This window comes from Chiroxiphia lanceolata, chromosome 6, assembly GCF_009829145.1.
Source record: "Chiroxiphia lanceolata isolate bChiLan1 chromosome 6, bChiLan1.pri, whole genome shotgun sequence".
Classification (NCBI taxonomy): Eukaryota; Metazoa; Chordata; class Aves; order Passeriformes; family Pipridae; genus Chiroxiphia; species Chiroxiphia lanceolata.
Window position 1 is genome coordinate 19,401,302 of NC_045642.1, and position 20,524 is coordinate 19,421,825.

General features: G+C 39.1%; 1 protein-coding gene across 1 annotated transcript in view; it reads left to right on the forward strand.

Moving 5' to 3' along the window:
• LRP5 (LDL receptor related protein 5) overlaps window positions 1-20,524 on the forward strand; it is a 133,679-nt gene that overhangs the window by 59,234 nt on the left and 53,921 nt on the right. The window contains exons 6-7 of the mRNA XM_032690638.1: window positions 5,294-5,690; window positions 6,138-6,309. Coding sequence (XP_032546529.1) covers window positions 5,294-5,690; window positions 6,138-6,309 — 569 coding nt within the window. The remainder of the gene's footprint in view (window positions 1-5,293; window positions 5,691-6,137; window positions 6,310-20,524) is intronic.

The following is a 20,524-nucleotide window of genomic DNA, read 5'->3' on the forward strand; positions in this document are numbered from 1 at the left end:
TGTGGTTAGAAAAGTGACTGCAGTGAGAGAGGATTTTGAAGATGATGTTAATTAAATATTTGCCATAGCACTTCAGCACTAGGTAAGCAGCTAGCTGTAACGTATTAGGCAGGTTCTAGGATATCTAGGATAACATTAGGCAAGTCACAGCATAACACTTCTGTAGCCTTGAAAACATTCCTACCAACATTAATAATCAAAATACCTCCATGATACAGATAAAACTAATGAGCCAGACAAGCGTGTTTGTCTGGGTTTTTAAACAGAACCAATGTAAAGTTCTCATCTCTTTGTGATGTGCTCAGAGCCTGCTGCCAACTCTTTTTCTCTAGCAGAAATTTGTTAATGGAGTCAGATATAGTTATAACTAACACTGTAATTTTAAACTACATTGTAATAAAGGATGGGGGGTTTTGCACCTATCAAATTACCCACTATAATGATCTTTTACTGACTTTCAAGCAGGGCGTGTAACGTAGTGATATACACTGTGGTAACATTTTCTCTGTTCACGTGTTTTTTAACATTCAAGGATGCATGTCTGTCAAGGGTCTCATTGTGTAATATTTGACTTAATGTTAAACATCTCTACAGTGGAAGTTGCCAAGAAGCCAGAACTTTAAATGGTAGCTCATTTCCCTTATTATTTCTTTTTCCCTTAAGTCTCAGTTAGAGATATGTTAGAAATTACCAAGCGGCATCCAGTTCAACCACCAATAAAATGTCCCAGTTGTCAACTGAAGTGAAGATTTTGTTGGTGGTGGTGGTTTTGTTGGTTGGTTGGTTGGTCAGCAGAGAGAAGTTTTCTTCTCCCTGTTCATTTTTAGCCATGTATGTCCATGGGACAGAATTGAGGTCGGGAATATTTATACAATAGTGTCTGCCTGCAGAAGAAGTCAGAGCAGCTGAATGTGTCTCAGAAACAGGTTGTTTTCTTCTGTTTGCAGGAAGGTTGTAGTCATGATGTAGTTGATTCATGGTGTTTGAGCTGTCCTGTTCCTGGTCAAAATACTACTTGGTATGCAAATAAATGTGTGGTCTTATGCACAGGTGAACATATGACAGAGCTGGATGAGATGAAGCTGAGTCTAATTATTGCTGCTCTGAGGAAGTGTAGACTGTTTTGGTATTAGTTATGAATTTTAGGGGGTGTTAAGAGTGTCTTTCAAACCATTGTCTCATCAGCATCTCTAGACTCTGGGCCTTAGACTGCCAGTTCCGTCCTCTGTCTCTGACCTTGTTCACAGTGAACCAAGGTGAAGCTGCAATCCCTTGTGTGAAGAGACAAAACATATGCAGTTGATTCTTATCTGTTTGTTCCCATGCAATGAGGTTTGTAATGTTGATAGTCCTAGAAATACATGTAATATTGGTAGTTGCTGTGTTGTCAGTTGCTACTCATATATTTGATGGCCCTCTGCTTCTCACTACTTGTACTTCAATATTAAGATTATGATTGCAGACTCATAAATATAGTAGAAATTCAGAAGTTAAGATGGATATGAACCTGAGTGCTATGGGTGTCTGAACAGCTGCCCTGCTGTTTCTTGAATATTAACCAACTCTGTTGGACCCCTCTTTTCTCTAGGACATGTTCCTATGGGATTCTTCCAAGAAGATCCCCAAAGAGGCCAAAGTTAGCTTTCATCAGGACCTTATTCATGGCTTTGCTTCTTCATTGCAAGATCCCGTACTGCACCATCTTGTCACTGCAGCCAAGGCTACCCCCCAGCATTCACATCCCCAGACAGTCCTTCCTTGTCAGTACAAGGTCCAGCAGCCCACCTCTACTCAATGGTCTCTCCACCACCTGTATCAAAAAGTTGTCATTAAATCTCTGCAGGTCCTCCTGGACTGTGTGTGCCTGGGTGTGTTGTTCCTCCAGCAGAGATCAGGGTGGCTGAAGTCCCCCATGAGAACCAGGGCCTGTGACTCTGAGGCTCCTTTCAGCTGTCTGTAAAAGACTTCATCCACCTCCTCCTCCTGATCAGGTGTTCTGGAACAAACACCCACAACAATGTCACCCTTTCCTAGTCTGCCCTTTAATCCTAACCCATGAAGTCTCAACTCACTCATCATTCTCCCCGAGACAGAACTCTGTGCATTCCAGGTGTTCTCTTACATAAAGGGCAACTCTACCACCTCACCTTCCTGGCCCCTGTCTTTTTAAATATATAATTCAAAACTCTTCTGTGTTTGTAGAGCACTTAGATGACCAGACACATCCCCCTTTCCATGTTGAGTTTTGAGGCCTGAATTTTTACTCAACTTGGACTAAACAGGAGTTTTTATTTTGACTCCCACAATTGAAATATTTCAGAAACATAGAAGCTAGATATAAAACCTCATTACATGAGGTATTTGGTTCTGCTGTAGTTGCTGTGCTGCTGTAGCTTCCTCTCTGACCTCTGCAGTTGCAGGTCCATGTCCTGGTTTATAGGTGCTCTCTCTAACAGTGATTTTCTCCCCCTCTTTGACTGTTAGGGTGTAATTCTAATTTGCATGTGTTTAAGTAAATGGGTAGGACCTTTGGAAAATTTTTCCTGTAAAGAGACTATTTGGTGGTGGATAATAATACTGTTGGAGGTAATATGGAGGTAATAGTAATTAAGATATAATATGCCATGAATTGCTTTTCATTTCTGCCATTGTGAAGCTAACACACTCTGGATAAACCAGTGTCTGGTGACACTATAAGTTCTTCAAAAATAGTAATGTTGGAATAAAACAAGCACGTGTAATACTTAGCACCATGGAAATCGATACCGGTTAGGAACTTGTAAGAAAATGTCAACACAAACACGTTAATGAAACAGAAGAGATCTAAAACCCTTTCTAGTCACACAGTCTCCATAAAAACACTGGCTTTAACACTACAGAGATCAGTTTTGACTACAACTGATTTTGAAGATCTTCCCTTTCTGCATAGAGTTGATTCTCTCCATATTATCTAGGTTTTAACCTGTTTTCTAATCCAGAGATGTCATCATAGCCCCGAGACTACTGTTCCTGGGGTAATCCTTGATGGAGAGAGCGAGAACAGCATCACAGAGTATGGACTGCTTTTGTTTCCAAATAGCTTTTCAAAATAGCTGTGGGGGAACTCTCACATTTGGTGTACTCTGAAGTAGTTACCATGAAGTAGTTAACAGTGTCACTTTTTTCGTGCTGTTTGCCATTATAGGTAGTTAATTTTTCAAAGATGATTTGTTGAAATCTGCATCTAGCAAAGAAGCATGGTAGAAGAGGAGGTATAAGCTTTATATTGGATTTGCGTCCACCACAGTGTTTAAGAAAATGATTAATTGATTTTTCACTGTTCAGGAATTAAACCACCATTTTAAAATATAATTTTAAATATCAAAAAGTGGTTTAGGTATCCCATTGTTTTTATTTAGTAAAGGTTCTAAAATCCAGGACGTTCATAAAGCTTTTGAAAACGAATAGTTTTGCTAGTAATGCCTTCTGTGGATTGCTGAGGCATGTTGTTCCCTCAATAGAAAGGTTACTAAGTTTGCTATGTCCAGAAGAGAGCAGAAGTTTCAAGCATAAGAAACACTCTTCCTGAAAACCTGTTTTTATTTTGCAACCTTTGAAGTTAGAAAATGTGTATTGTGGACAGGTGGTAGATGTCTCTCTTACTTTGCTGTCATGAATGTATGGGCTTCAACTCCTCCCTTTTCTCCAAATGGTTTGTGAGCCTTGAGTTGTTGTTTCTCTCCTTCAAGCCTTCCCTCAGAGTTTGTTGGTGCAAATGATATTGTAGTTATCAAACCTTGTCAGCTGACACTGATTGGAAGTGTTTGTGGAGCTCTACAGGTCTGGTTGTTAACTTAGGCTGATGGATTTATTTATTTTGAGTTAGTTTTTGTTTAGATCAGCTCTTTACTGTGGTTTGCAACACACACCCATGCTGCGCTTGCATGTGAGAGGGGGTGATAGAGGAGTGAGGACAAGCAGCCCATGTCAAGGAGAAAAGCAGCACTACTTCATTCAGGAGCTGATTCTTGAGGTAGTTCAAAGTGTTTGGGTGATGTTACAACGCTGCTCTTCTAGATCCTTTCTTGCATTATACACTTGCAGGCTGAGCACTGTTTCTTTTTAGAGCTTTTGAGATATTATTTGGAGACTAAGCCCTGATTTCCAAACCCAAAAGCAAATAGCACAGTCCAACATCCATTGTTAATGTGAATTTGGTTTTTGCGTGCAATAGATTTAACTCCAGAACTCCATAAGCATATCTAGGTGTGAAATATTTATAGAAGAGTATTCTCATGAAGCTTTAAATTTCTGTTATTCCTTGGGGGTTCAAAAGGTATGTCCCATGATAGCCATTTTCATTCAGTCTGGGCTGTTGGTGGGAACTGGAAGTTGCCGCCTCCTACAGGTGTTTGCTGGTCTGGATGAAATGCAACAAAGTACTTCTGTTCAGGTTTCCAGTTTTGGAGTGTTGCTAAACAATAAAAACTTCTTGTCAGTTTACAAGCTACACAGCATCAATTTAATAACAGAGCAGGAAAAAACCACATATTGCTCTTTTTGTACATGCATGGGTGAGCGTGGGGAAACTGTTAAGCAACTGGATGTTTACTGTGTGTCCTTCTTTTGTACTAATAAAAGAAGCTGCCACTTCATTGTCAGACAACACTAAAGATGCCATTTGTCCTTGAAATTTACTCTAAGTTGTTGTTTGGCACCATTTCCAAAGCAGTGGAACTTTGTAGTGGGGAGGAAGAATAGAGGAGAGAAAAGAACAGCAATCCTATTGCCTTAGAATTAGATTTGCATCAACTTTGGCCAGATGATAAATACTTGTTGTGGTTGTAACTTGCTTTCTTGTTGGGCTGTCTGGAGCAAATCATTAATGTAATTTGTTTACAAAATACTTGAGTCTTCTCTAAGCCCTTTTCATTTATTATGCAGGGTGTGTGTGTGAAAACTGTCTAATGCACCGATACAGCTAGTGGGGAATTTGGCTGAGCAATTCTGTGTAACATGATGAAATGTTTGGACCTACATTCACCAATGCATTTATTTATTTATTTATTTATTTATTTATTTATTTATTAGATTCTAGATAGAGATTGCTATAATCCATATTAGATTTGAAGACCAGGAGAAAGATGTTGCCATCTAAAATACAGACAAGTCTGTATTTTAATGAAAGTTTGATGTCTTTATTTAAGGAAATCTCTTTTTATAGTGACAGTAGTAGTTCACAGCCTGCTGTGCTCTATTGAAATTTTCACATCAGTAGCAATGGAAGTGATACCGTGGATGGTTTTCTCCCCAGGTGCTGAAGAAGTCTTGCTGCTCGCTAGAAGAACTGACTTGAGAAGGATTTCCCTGGACACGCCGGATTTCACTGACATTATTCTGCAGATAGACAATATCAGACATGCAATTGCCATAGACTATGATCCTGTGGAAGGCTACATCTACTGGACTGATGATGATGTCCGGGCAATTCGTCGGGCCTACCTTGATGGGGCTGGAGCACAAACTCTGGTAACCACAGAAATCAACCATCCAGATGGTATTGCTGTGGATTGGGTGGCGAGGAACCTGTACTGGACTGATACTGGAACAGACCGCATTGAAGTGACCCGGCTGAATGGGACATCAAGAAAGATACTTATCTCAGAAAACCTGGATGAACCTCGGGCCATAGTGCTCAATCCTGTCATGGGGTAAGTTTTGTGTTTATTGATAGCCCTGTGGTAGGCCTTTGGATCCAGTTTATGGTCTCCTGAAACTGTGTGTGTGCTGTTTGTCAAATATTGTGGAAATAACTGATTTTCCCTTGCTTTATCCCTTTAATACTGTGCATATAAAAGATGACTTCTAAACAGAGTGTTGTTCAATGTACCTATACGTTGGGTGTTAGATTGAATTTTCTCTACGTCTTCAGTGTTATCCTAACTAGGAAAGAATTGGACCACCACACATTTTCAATAGTTTAATTTATTTAGTGCTCAAACTTTATATTATATTGTCATTACTGATTACAGTTCGAGTTGGCTTGTCTGCTGCTGTTGGGGAAGGAGAAGGAAAGTTCTTTGAAAAGCAAGACAAATCTTGACACGTTTTTGTCTTGTGTGTTGAGTGCGTTAACTGTTTTCCCTCTTTTTTTACAGCTACATGTATTGGACAGACTGGGGTGAAAGTCCAAAGATAGAGTGTGCTTATTTGGATGGCTCAGAAAGGCGAGTTCTGGTGAATACGTCCCTTGGTTGGCCCAATGGCTTGGCACTGGATCTTGAAAAAAACAAGCTTTACTGGGGAGATGCAAAAACAGATAAAATTGAGGTGAGTAATAGAGCCATACTTGGGTGCATTTGTAGTAAACAAGTGCTATTCTCATGTGTAGCTTTATTTCTTGGATACATTTATCTTTTTTTGGAGGAGTCTTTTGTTTCATTAATATTAACATGATATTTAGCATAACAAGACATATTTGAGAAGAAAGGAAGTACATTAATGTGGTTCAGAAAACCTCTACAAGAAATGTTATATTTGTTATGTCTACATTGCTCCAAGTGTAATTTAATTGCTTGAAATCTCAGCTTTTACCTGAGGCTTTTACAACAAATTGGGACACTCAGGTAAAATCTGTTTAAAAGGTGTTTTGACTTGTCTGTGGTGCTTGGAACTACTATCTAAAATTGCTGCGTGCATAAGACTTGATACAAAGTTCATGTACAGGAGCAGGTGGATGTGGGGGCCCTAGGGAGCCGTATTTCAGGATGTTAATGATTATATGATGTCCAGATTTGTGGACAAGAGGTAATTTTTAATGTACTGCCTGCTTTGTAAACAATGGCATTATGTGCCTGAATTTGAAGAGGGAATTTTTTGCTTTGGTCATGGCCTGTGAAATTGATTTAGTTTTTATGTTGTTTGAGGCAGTAGCATATGCAGCATTTTTAGATAAATAATTTAGATAAATACGTTTTGAGGAATGACTGTGCTTTCTAAAGGTTTTGCCCTCAGGAAGAGGGGAAACAAGACTGTCTGCTAGCTCCAGAAATTTAACTTCAGTGTTTGGCAGTAGCTAATACTGGGCTTGATGACTATCAGAGAGGTCCTGTCTCCCCTTGCCTTTCAGCCTGCAGGACAGGGACCACTGCAGATGCCGCCTTTTATATCTGGGACCAAAGTTGTGCCATGTGTTTCTTGGGGTTAGATTAGGCAATCTGTTCAGTTTCTCACTTCATTGTAAGGCAACAAAGCCAGTGATACTGTTTAGTTTAACATCAAAGTTTAAGAAAATCAGAGAACCCAAAGCAAGGACTTTTTATTCACTCTGGTTTTGTTTTGCTTCTTATACTTCCTTTTTTTGATTCTCTTCTTTTTGCAAAAAACAGAAGAGAGTGGTTCACTTTGTCTTGCAAACAGAAGATACGCTTTAGATGAACTGAATTGTGACATCTGTAACTAATGTTGATTCCTACATATTGTGCAACCTCATTTTAATGGCATAAAGAATGAAATTGCCATGCTCCTAGCAATGGATTCCACATTTTCTTAGATTAAAACAGGTGTAAATATTCTCATTTTAAGATTCTCCCCTCTATTTTTCCATTTTTGCACTTTTTCTCCTTATGCTTGGAGTTTACTTTTGTTAACTATCACAGACTCCTTCTGAGACTGTATTTACAAATAACTCAGTAGGCCCATTTAGGATCAAAAATAATGGGGAAAAAAAGGTGTGTTTGCTCACACCTATGAAGAGTGCTGTGAAAGGGTCTGTTGTGATCTGTTCTGGAGTGGCGTGAGTTAAAATGGCACTTGGGAAGGAGCTGTATGACTAACAGTCACTGACACAGATAGATACTGGTCGGTTTGAGGTTGGTTTCTAATAGAGCTTCGTTTTGTTAATACTCCTCTACAAGATGAAAAAAGTGTGCTAAGAAAATATTTTAAAATAGAAGCAATCCAACGGATTGTATTTCACATTTAATACTCCTTTTGCTCTATTTATAGCCTAACAGTCCTTTTCTTCAGGATTTGTGTTTGATAGGTTCTGTCAATACTCTAGATTTTCCCAGTAAACTATAGTTTGTACTACTCTGATGGCCCCAGTACACACAAAACCTCACTGTAGGGTGTGTGAGGTGGGGCATTTCCACTTTCACTTGGTGCTGAAGTTATTCAGCATAAACTCATTTTCTCATGCTTGTGTTCTTTTGCGAAGAACATGCCATTTAAGTGGCTTGCCAATGCAGTTGATGTGTCAGTGATTTGTTCTGTATGTATATTGTGTGTATGTTGCATCCACTGCTTGTCAGAAACAAAAATCAGCTGACTGCAAGTCGAGGATGCACATATTTTATACTGTAATTGACCAGGCTGGGTGTTGGGATTTTTCTTTTTCTGGGTAAGCACCTAAAACTGCCTTGAAGCATGTTACTGGATAAATTTAGTTTATGGTAACACCTAAAACCAGCATGAGTGGGATAGTAGATAGTAGAGCTGTAACTCTATTTTGTAACTCATTAGGTAGCAATAAAAAAAAAAGCTGATAATATTTTGGGTGGTTTACTCTCTTGCTACACTACAAGAAGAGGGTTCTTGCTTCACCTAAAATGACATTCAGATTTATGCTGAGTGCTCCTGAAGAAGGAAGTCTTCAAACAACTGTTCAGCCCTTATAGAGTTCAGAAAGTTTCACTCTGCAGCTGCACTCTCCTGCAGAAGGCAAAGAAGATGCTGCCTTGTCTGTGCTGAAGATGGGACCCCAAAGAGCTGTTAGATGGTAATGGAGAGGGACAGTGGCTGAGCTGGTATATTGCTCTGCATTGGAGCAGTTGACTGTTAAGGTGCATTCTTTACTCCCATAGCCTTCTTTTCAGAGCAGTCAGTTTCTCTCGGGCTTTTGCAGAGCTGTCACTTGACAGTTTTCTCATCTAAAAACCACAGCCCCAGATTTCCAGAAGAAATTGGAAATTTTCCAGAGACCAAAGATCTGCAAAATGTGTAAGGTAAATGAGAAAATTCTCATCTCCACTGTTTTCCTCTATCCCACCTACTTTCACCTGCTTCAAAATGTCACAGCTCACTGTGTAGGTATTGCAAAATAGAATAAAGTGAAACCATTATCTCCACTACTGTGCAGAGCACAGTTGATCTTAAAGCCCATCAGAAAAGAAGTAATATTAAGGCTGATGTTCGACAATGTAAAAAGTGCACTCTTGAAGGCTTTTCTGTAGCTTTCTGACAAACTGCTTCTAGGTGAGAATTGCTTTCATCACATAGCATGCCTTCAAATGCTTTCCATATAGAACAAAACAAGAGTGAATAGAGCTTGTGCATATTTGTATGTATCTGCTTGGTATTCTGCTCTGGTTTCTAGTGTTTTAGATCTGCAGAGAGTCATCTTACTCTCACTGGGAAGGCCTGTTCATATATAAACTTCTTAAGCAGTGACTGAACTTTATACAGCTTGGAAATTTGATAAGCTTAAGACATCTGTCCTATTCTTCCTGGACCTTGGGTTTGAAATATACTGTAAATATCTCTGGTTTGGTTGGTTGGTTTCTTTCGGGGGTGGTTTGGTTTTGTTTTGGTAACACATTTTGACACTACTTTTGGGTGTGCTCTTCCACAGTTAGAAAATATGCTGCAGAGCTGTTGAGGGTACACCAAGCATCATCCTGTACCAGGAGGTTGTGTTTTACTTGTGCATGTAGCGCTTCACGGAGTGAAAACAGCAGTTAACCTTTCCTGTCAAAACCCCTTTTCTAACCTTCCCATCTGCAGCATTCAACTGCAACACAAAGGGCCCAGTCACTTTGCAAGCAGTTTGCATCCTGAAGAAACCACTTGGCAAGGCTTGTCAAAATTTTGCATGACAGGAGCCTACGGGGCTTTCACTGCAAATTTGGCACCCTGTGGTAACATTATTCCCAGGTTTTAAATTATTTTTTTTTAATTAGTTTGACAAAGTGTATGGCAATGAAAAATAGATAGCAACTTCTGAGTTGTGTCTGTCAAAATCATAGCTTCAGCTACAAGTAAGGGACATGCATTAATCCAGCTGAACTTTGGATTTTACTGACAGAGTTACTTTCCAGGAACAAACAGCAGATTAATAAGGATTACAGGGTTCCAGCAGAGAGAGAAGCAAAGACCCACGTGTATAGTTTCCTAATTCTCCTTAAAAAAAATTCTGTGGTAAGCCAGGTTTTCCCATGTATTATTTCTTCAGTGTATTTGCTTAAAGTGCCTCAGGTATAATTGCATAATGAGCAATTATGAAATTTTCAGATGCCTGTTATTATGTATGCATTCTACTTAAGCTTGTGCAATATTCTTGGAATAAATGTTCGGCAGACTATCCCTTCTGGCAGCTTCCCCTCCTCTCCCTCCTCCCCTTCCCCTCTGTTGACAAATGTCCTTCATTTGTTTTTTTGTGGAAGTTTCATAATCACATACAGTAATTCTTTGCAAGTTTATGGGGTGTTTAAAGTGCAAGTCAGCACCTGATGACAATCTTGGAGTTCACTGAAATTTTTTACCAAGGTGCAGTTATGTGGGCTGTCCTTGAAATTTAAGGAAACAAACTTTACAGTTGTTGATGACATTATGCATAAATAGTGTAAAAGGACATTTTGAACAGTTTGCACCTTAAATAGGAGTAGGATTTGTAGAATCAGTTGTACTGGGGAAAAAATTAACAATCAAACCAATATAAGGCTGCTAGTTCTAAACAAGTCCAGGTATACTTTCCATATTACATTTTATTTTCCAGTCGTTTGACCTAAAAAATGAAATATTTAGGTCATACATGAGACATTTTCTCATATCCAACACATTTTTGTGTCTGTGTTTCTTTGCATTGGCCTTTTTCACCAAAGAATTTTAAAAACCGTGTAGTGTCATAAACTACCTGGAAGATATTGTGGACTGATTTATTGAAACAGGCAAATCTCATAGGGAGAAAAACTAATTTAAACTTATTGCTACATGCTAATTAGATATAAAAATCTCAAAGCATTATTTTTCTATAAATATAACTGTATTTCAGAAGACCGAATTTATACTTATATTAACGTAAATAATCCCCACACTGCATATTTATATAGTAATATATATGAGAACAGAAAAGTTAAATGGATATAGAAATAAGAAATACAGGATCTCTGAGACTGAAAGAATGGATCTAAGATCTTAAATTGTTGTAAGCAGGCAGGTGCATTAATTAGTCAGTTCAGCTGATGATAGTGAGGGAGCCTTAAATTCAGTCATTTTTTTTTAAACTTCTCATTGACATTCGATTTTATTTAGAACTGTGGCAAAGAAATGCCAGCTAATATAATTGTTAGAAATGTTATTAATTGAAGCGCTTACTGTGGTCCTTAGATGAATGATACGTGTACTTTTTACTATATCTGATGCTTTTTACTTCGATAAACTTATAAATTATATCCTTTCTAGATGCAAGTGCTACATATCTAAAGTGATATGTATCACATTATGCTGACATACAATATGTTAAATTTGAATAGCATGTGTCAGAATTGAACTAGCAAACCATGTGTTCATCCCTACTGTTTTTTTGTTAGGGAGTGACATGAGTGCGTGTTTGGGGCCATTGGGTATGGTTTTTTGTTGAAGGTTGTGTATGTGGTTTGTGAGCATTATATACCACTATGTTTTTATTGACTTTAAATAGCTGTTAGACCTCTGTATTGCTATGTGTTTTGTAAACATTATCACGAGACCTTTATTTGTAGCAATGTCCAAAGACCTATGTATAACCAACTATTTTTTAAGGTTTTGAAGGGGAATAATCTATACTAGTGAGCTTGGAACCAGATTTTTACCAGGAGCCACACAGTCATTGTGGAATGGATAGGAGAAGTCATTTGGAGGAAAGACTATCTTAAAATGTTGTCACAGAGTTCTGGCAGTTCTCAGACTTTGATAAGACTGTTGACAAATTAGTTATGTTTGCTTTTCCCAGATGGACTTTGATGGGTTGGAACACAAAGTTTCTGGGAGGGAAGAAAGCTGTACCTTTGACCAAAACAGATTCTAATTCTACAAAACTATATAAAGCCTCAGAGGGGTGTGCACCTGTAGGAAGACGAAGGAAAGCCCTCGCACCTAGGGGAAGAGGGTCTTTTATTCTCTCTTATTCAGGAATCCCCACTCTCTTATCTGCCTCTTGGCTGTGTTCTGCTTGCACTGTCGGACTTATCACCAGACTTGGGGTGTTAGTGGAGTCTCAGCTTCCTCTGCTGAAAGAATTTAGAGTTTTCTTCTCATGCATACTTGGAATTATCTTTCTTGACTAACTTGCTATCATAGAAATAATGTTGCAGTTAGTCCAGCCTTGTACACACTGGCCTGTAGTGGGGAACAGACTGCGGAGATGCTGAACCTGTAATGTTCAGCAGGTCAAATTGGTGAGTGATTTCAGATCTTAAAGCTTTCTAATTAATTTAAACTCTTCTGGGTGTGTTACATGTTTCTAAACCCTGAACTCTGACTGAGGATTTCCTGGTGTGATGCTACCTCTTTCTGGAACACAGAAATATAGCTGTCCTCTACCTGCCAACAAACAATGTCCATATCCTGTTTCAGAGCATAGAGCCTTCTAGCTCCACTCTTCTAATTAAAAGATCAAGTTCTCTGTATTTTGCTTACTGCTTAATTAGGAATTTCAATATGTTATTTTATACCTGCACCACATAAGCTTTGTTTACTTTTAAGAGGACTGTTACCAAGTGTGGGAGCTGTTGAAGAAAGTCAGATCCAGGTTCACAAAATGAGATGCTTTAGATCAGAACAGACCTGTCACACCTTTCTGCTCTAACCTTTGCAGTAAGGAAGTGTCCACAGAGGAGAGAGGCTCACTGACTGAATGGAAGAAGATAAACTTAAAAGGGTGAATTTCCTCCTGTTCCTTTTCAATGTTGGCTACCAGGCGAACTTGGATTTGAGCCCTGAGCAAGTGAAAGGTATGACAGTACTGAAGAAGAAAGTATTTGTTAAAAGGAACCATGGCCAGTTCGATCCTGTGTTCAGTAGTGCTCTTGGAGATACATATAATTTTCCATTCTTCAGCAGTCTTGAGAGAATTCTTTTTCTGCTGTTCTGGATGGGATAGAATGGCATGGGATGGGGAGTGCCTCTGCAGGTAGATGATGACCTAGGCTTAGTCTTGTCTTTATCACCTTTGGGCTGAAATGAAGCAGCCCAGTAGACAGGAGTGTGGAAGCTTCCATCTGCAAGGCTTGTACCATGTCTCCTCAGCAGCATGTGGTGCCATGAGCACATTCTTAATTCTTTAAGCTGAAATTTCCCGGATAATTAACTACAATTTCAAGATGCCAGTCTTTTCTTCATGGTCCAGGCCATGCATCTGGAAAAGGCAGCTACATGTCTGAAGTGAAGACTGCTGTCTGGGCTACTGTTGAGCATAAATGGATTTTCCACAATAAAGGCAAATCTTTTCTGTAGTAAAGAGAATTTTTTCTTAAGAGCTGTGCTGAGATGCTGGATTAGCCTGCTCTCTTATCCCTTTCTACAATTTTCAGGAACTGAAAAACATCAAGAAATTCTGTTTCTCTGTTCCAAGTGCAAGGTTCATATTAGTTGACCTTGCCTTCAGCATTGTAAATGATCAGAAATGCTCATCTGTGAAGAAGTAGAGCAAATCCAGCCTTGCAGCAAAACTCCCTTGTGTAGAAGCAGTTGCAGCATGGACCTCTTGTCCCCAGCAGATGATACAGGAGATCATGTGGCCTTTGTTAGTCATGGCAGTTAATGCACTAGTAGAAAATTCTCAAATAATGTTTTGATTGAATCACCATTCTATGCAGGGACCTCTATAGGATGGTCCTGATCAGGGATTCTCCTAAACTTTTATATGCCCAGCTTGGCACTGTATCCATTAGCTTCAAAGTGAAAAATCCACAAATATTGGCAGCTGCTAGTTTAAATACTGCTTTGAGTCTTTCCACAGTCAAATTTGTACCAGTATAAAGTTACTTTCGTCTACAACCATTTGTGATTTATTAGGATTGCTGAATTATCATAAAGACCTGTAAATCTTGTGGATTTATCCAGGGACTATATTGTTTTGTACTAGTTTTTTAAGTGGGCAACTTAAAAAACCAGCGACTGACAGGCAGCTTCTAAATTTGCTCTTTGTGGAGTGCTCAGGAATTACTTCTGTATGTGCAGCTTTTGCCATATTTATCGAGAGGAAATCCTGAGGATGTATTAAACTACAAAGTTGAAGAATTATTTGAGTTTTACATGTTTGGGACTCTCCTTTCTCCCTGAAGAATTATTTTAAGCTATCTGATATCAAATCACCCTTTTCCACTTGCTAGAGAGAGAATTCTGCTTTACTTCCATTGCTGGGATCAGCTTCCTGTACTTAAAAGAGGAATTTTATATGTAGTGGTACAAAGGCTTGTGTACCTATGAAGTGTGGAAATGAGCCCCCCTTTATGAGAACCTGATGTATTTTCTGGTGCAGCATAAGTGCATCTTTTCCATTTGCTGAGGAAAAGGTGACTTCTATGGAAACTGGAGTAACTTTGAGTTCCCTTGTCAGACTAGCAGGTAGGATAGTTGAGAGAGGTTTTAACTTGGTAACCTTCTCAAAATTACTTGCTATGTTGTTTGCCAATAGCTATGAGTAATTGCCTTTAAATACTGTTACCTTTTATACTTTTGTTTTCCTACTTTCTTCTGTTCTTTTCCAAGAATAATGCTGAGTTTTGCCATACAGCTTACCTCTAACCTAGAGGTAAGGTGATTTTTACTGTCCAGGAGTTGTGATCCCACGAATACTGTGTTGTAGCAGTGTTGAAAGAGACTTGTTTCTCTGATATTTTGGGAATAGTTCTGTCAATGTGCACAGTATGCCCTAGCAGATAGGTTGGTTTTTCACCATACTGGGAAACTAACTTTTCGTTGGGAAAAAGTCCTCTCCTGCTCTACTTTGAACCCACTAGGGACTATGTCACACACCCTTTCTTGGTGTTTAGTGACCTTAGGTTTGTGCTTTTCAAATGAAGAGTGCAGAGTTTGTGCCACAAACACAAATTCCAGCCTCCTTCTATTTCAGCTTTGTTGGGTCATTTTTTTAAGGGATCTGCCTTAGTGACGATATTTCACAGCACCACAGCACCACTTTCCATCATATTGGAAAGTTCCAGCTGGGTCTTGAGCAACCCTGGAAGAGCAGGTGGTGGTACTACAGCTGCCTATTGGCACAAATTTCTGCAACTTTTGGTTGTGCAACTTGTGAACCTGGATGCTGTAAGAAACAGGAGACTTGGCGTGATGGGCTGGCCTGTTGAGGTTCCCATGTTTCTGAAGAACACACACTAAAAATAAAGGTGTAGAACTTGCTTTTCATGCCACGTCTTATTAGTGAAATTTTGAAAGCTGTCAGTACTATTTTTGGTCTTGTATCATCCAGACCTAACAAGAAAGAATTCTAACAGACATACATGACAGCCACCATCAGCCTACCCTAGTTCTCCCAAGATTGCCTTTAGTGGTGGGAAATTTTTCTGATAAATGTCGGTAGTATAGATGAGACCAAAGGTTTTTGTGTCTATTTATCCTTTCTAAAAATTCTTCAGTGCACTGATGGGATAGCAGTCACTCAAAGGAGGACTTCCTTTGCTTGGCTTGATTGACCAGAGTCATTCTGTGGGAAAGGATGCTAACTTATTCTAAACTGAAGGTGACCCTTGCCTTTTTGTGAGCAATAAAGACATAATAGAGGCCCAGTTAGGGTTCAGCAGAACCCCCACAGCCATCTGCACACTTCATTGGCAGAAGTGGCTTTCACTTGAACTTGCATTTGACAAGTGTTTTCTGTCTCTTTCTCATTCAGAAGGGTCCTTCAAAGCCAAGTAATTGAAATGCTTTCACCCCTCACTCCTTTTTCTCCTTCCCTCAGACTTGCTTAAGTTGCAGGGCAACCAGCATTCAGTGTTAAATGAGTAAAAATGCAGCGCTTCCAAAGCTTGCACTTTCCTTCCCATAGGGATGTTTCTAAAAAAACTCCCACCCTCTTTTCCACACTCTCCAGCACCAGCTTCGTAAAGGAAAAGTTGGGAGGGAAAAAAAAGTGTTTCTGTTGCATGATGCGTTTCTCTCCCTCCCCCTTTTTTTCTTTTTTTTTTTTTTTTTCATCAGGCTGGACTTTTTGAAATGAAACACAAATCAGGTCTCTGGAATAAAAGGTTGTGAGTATGCCTTGTGGCATTTGGAATGAGGCTATTCACTGCCTGAATGACTATAAATAGAAAGCAAGGAGCTGCGTATTTCTCAGTTCAGACTCCCTGCAAAGAAGCGCCCTTCCCAGTTAAAGGGTGACTTTTTGAAAGAAACCTTGTTCCTTGAGCTGAATTGAATTGCTCCAGGAATTCTACTCCTTGCAGCTTGCATAAAAGACGTTAATCTCTAATTTATTTCTCCTTTTAAAAGGCAGTGTCCTCCATCATAAATGTATATTCTTAGCCGCGTTGCCAGATATGCCTGTCTCGTCTGTACAGAGTTGCATGTAAAATAATTCTGAGCGCAGAACAAACATTGTTGTCGACAATTTTTGTGCCTGAAAGCTTTCTTTTTGGCTCAGGGCCAGCTGTCGGCTCCCTTTTCATCTGGTATTCATTCTTCAGTGAGAAGGCTAAATTAGCAGCACTCAGGTTTTTGTGGGTGTTTTTTGGGTTTTTTTAGGGATCGAGGAACAGAATGGGGATTGTGACTGATTTTTATAATAAAAGATGTGATCCTCTCAACAGACTTGTGATGTTGCCGATGATAAGAACTCCAACAGCTTACTGTTGCAGTCCTGCAGACAATTTGTTTGGCTGATTTGGCTGTTAAAAAATGCTGATAAATCTTCCGTGTTGTGCGGTTATGCAAATTTAGTGCCATAATTTTTCTTCTGCCTCCCCTTTTCAGAAGGACTGTAGTAATTAAAGAAAGAAACATAGTAGATGGGAGGAAAATGTCTGACAGGTTTGTGAGCTGGCAGTGTTAAAGATTCTAACAGTCAAGCTGTTGGATTGGCTTTTTTTTCTCTTTTCCCCACCTTTTTTCTTTTATTTTCGTCTTTTTTTTTCTTTTTCTCCTCTCCCTTTTTCTTATGCCCCTTCCCCTTTTTTCATCCTAGCACAGCAGCGTTTTGGGTGGTGTTATTTTGAAAGCTGCTTTTTATTTTCTCCTCAGATCCTTTGTTTCACATTTTCTGCCTTCAAAAAACTAGCAAGGGCAGCTTTTTTCATAGTCTTCTTTTCCCTGTTCATAGTTTTTAGAGAATGGGTCTATAGGTTCTTTGCATTGCTCTTTCTATTACTTATGGATTACTAGTGGGGTGGGTGGTTTTTCTCTTCCTTTGTTTATAAAAAGAATTAAAAGGTTAACAAATACCTAATTTTTTAAAGCTTAGGCTGTGCATGGTTTGCAGTGGCTTTTGCATTAGTGCTAATATAAAAATGAGAGCAACAGTGAACGACAGGTAATAAGGAGAGCAGTATGTGGTTTCTGTTCACATTTCTAATAGAAAGGAGGAAAAACAGAAAGAAATATGCTCTTCAGCAAGACCAGGAAAGCAATTTTTAAGTAGTCACCAAGCAGACTAAGGAGATAAGAGATTCTATAATATTTAATTTATTTGTAATTTTCTAAATTGGAAGTTTTTTAGCTTAAAACTGATGGTCAGTGTCACTCAATAGGATTTTTCATAGCTGGACATGTGAAGAACAAACTTCATTGAGAAATATATTCAAGTTGGCCATTTCCTTCTCATGATTCTGACTGTTGGGACATCTTGATCCTTGTCATTTTACATCTTGTTTGTGTGCTGGAGTCTATCTGGGGTATGTTTTCTTCGTCACCTTTATTGTATGACTGATGTCAGCTATGAAAGGCCTCTGCTGTCCTTTTGTATTTGCAGCTGGTGTAGGTATTTCTGTCACCTTTTTGCTTTCCCTTGGGAGCCATTGTAAGAACACATTGGTCTATTTTTCATCTTGCCTCACCTCTAGTGATTTTAGTCCAGCATTGAAAGCTGCCTTGTAGATGTCACCTACCATCCATTCACAGTTGTAAAATTTGTGTGCTACTCTTCCTTTCTTAGGTTATGTTTTTGCAGTAATTTCTTTTCTGCTTCTTAATTTGAAGTGACTTTACTTCATGGGATGTTTTACTTTTATAAATCCCCTTAAGCAGACCTCTTAGTTTAGAAAGACAAGTGATTGCTCAGACTATGTTTTGCCAGTTACTCATCTGACTTGCCTTTGAGTTCTTCACTTGACTTGAAGTTACTTTCTAGCTAAAAAAGCACAGTTTTTCTTAGATCAAATATTGCATTGACTTATTTTTAGTTATGCTGCCCACTAGTTCATGATTATATGCAGTTTTGGATCATTCTTTTTAGCTTATCAGTAAGATCTTTTTACATATATAGTAAGTATATTTAAAATAATTATATGTATATCCTGATGAAAAGTAAAACATCACAATTTGTGAAATAGGTGGCAAGCATGGAGTGCACCTTTCTCCTAGCTGTGAGTGTGATTTTATTCCTTGATAAAATACCAAACATTTTTGGCAAATTTAAGGCAAGAAGAGACTTTACAGGAAGGACAGCGTTAGAATCTAGGTAGCTGCTTCTAACGTAAAGCTGGCCTTCATTTTGTCATATGTATCATTAATATTTTAGTCTTATTTTGAATGCCTGGAAACCCCATTGCTGTCACCTCTCAGGTGAAGCACTGGAGAGGCCCTAGTCACGAAAACTGTGTCCTTGGAGAGAAGGCAGGTGAGATCTGTCTCTAGGAGAGCGGAACTGGTTTTTGTTTCCCTTCCCTGAGGTTTCTCCTTATCAGACTGGTTAAATCAGTAAGGTTGTAGACCAAGCTGCCTGTTTTCATCTTCCATTGCTAGAGTGAGTCCAGCTGTCTAAGTCCCTAGCAATTAGCATAATCTACATGAGCAAAGTCCCCACTCAAACCCCTTGTCTCTTGAAAACATCTCAGAACGGATCTTCAATTTATTGGATAATCAGAATTAACAAGCTCAAAGCATCAGTTTTGCCTGTGTCTGTGACAAAAGATCTGGTTTAGTTTGAGGCTTCCCTCCCCTTACTCAGATAGCAATTTAGGAGTGTTTTAAAAACTGTGCTCTAACAGTGTGAATAGTCAGTCCACTAGTTTACCTCCCATTCCTCTCTGCTTTTGTCATGGGATGGTTTCCTAACCCAGAAGCAGCGAGTGTTTATCTCATCCAAATTCTGTGCTACCTGTGGACAATAATTGCCTTTTCCAGTGATGTAAGACATAAATAAAAATGTTCCTTTTACTTTAATATTGCTTTAACTGAATTCGTCTGTGCATTCCTTTGTTCTTTCTTTGCTTTACTCTTCTTCAGTCTGACCTCGTGAGGCAGCAGTATTGTTAACTCTCATGGCTTAGGGCTCCAGCTGCATTCCTGTGGGAGTCAGAAGGTTTCTGTGTCTCATATATAACTGAGAAGACCTATTCACCGTGGCCACATCTGGAGGCATGACACTGAATCCATTGTGTGAGGTGATACAGAAAATCCTTTCTTCATAGGTACTTGGTGTGCCTTGTGTGTATATGCAGTCATAAGGATCCGGCCTTAGGAAGGAATATTCTCTATGATTTGCTGTCCAGCCTGACATATGGTCCTCTTACTGTCAGCACTTTATAGAAGTGGGAGCAGTGCATCTTTGTGGCAGTTGGTGTCATCCACTTTGCCTGTGGTGTGCCCATGACTCACCTTCAGTGCCAGTAGAGAGAGCTTGGTGTGGAGTAGTGTATGAATTTAACTGGACCCCATGTTCTTAAATGATTTCGAGATTGACATCTGTGAACCATTTAATGAATTAGTGGATTTTGCAGGTGTTTGTTTTTTTCTTTGGAAGGCAAAGCAATTATGCTTCTTGGAAAAATAGTTCCCCGCTTTCTACTAATAAATGGTGTCATCATATAGCAGCATAGGGTAATCTCCATATTCCCTGATCTCATTGTATAACTGTTTCTGAATGCTCAATTTTCTGGTGCAGATTCATCCTCACTGGAAATAATAGAAGTACCCAGATCTGTTGTCAGATCAGAATATTAATCGGTTGCATATTATTAAATCAAATTAATAAAAATGCTTAAAAGAGAAGCCGCAACCAACAGCTGAATGTAGAGCCAATACTCCCTGCATGTAGCAACATGAAGCAGGACTTGGACTGAAAGCACAGAAATGTGTGTCTTTTTAAAGTGCAAGTGAAATATTTGTCATGAGCATTAAAAAGAGAATTTCTTGGGTTTGTTTGCACAGCTCCCACAGAAATAATTTCAAGCAAATTTTCAACACCCAACTTGTCACTGCCTCAACAGCTTGTGTAGAAATCACTGCAGCTGGGAAATCTTGTACCTGTGAATTTGTGCTTAAGATTGGAAGTTACTCCTGAAGGCTGTGCTGTGCTATGGGAATATAATTTTTGCTAGTCCAAACTGATACA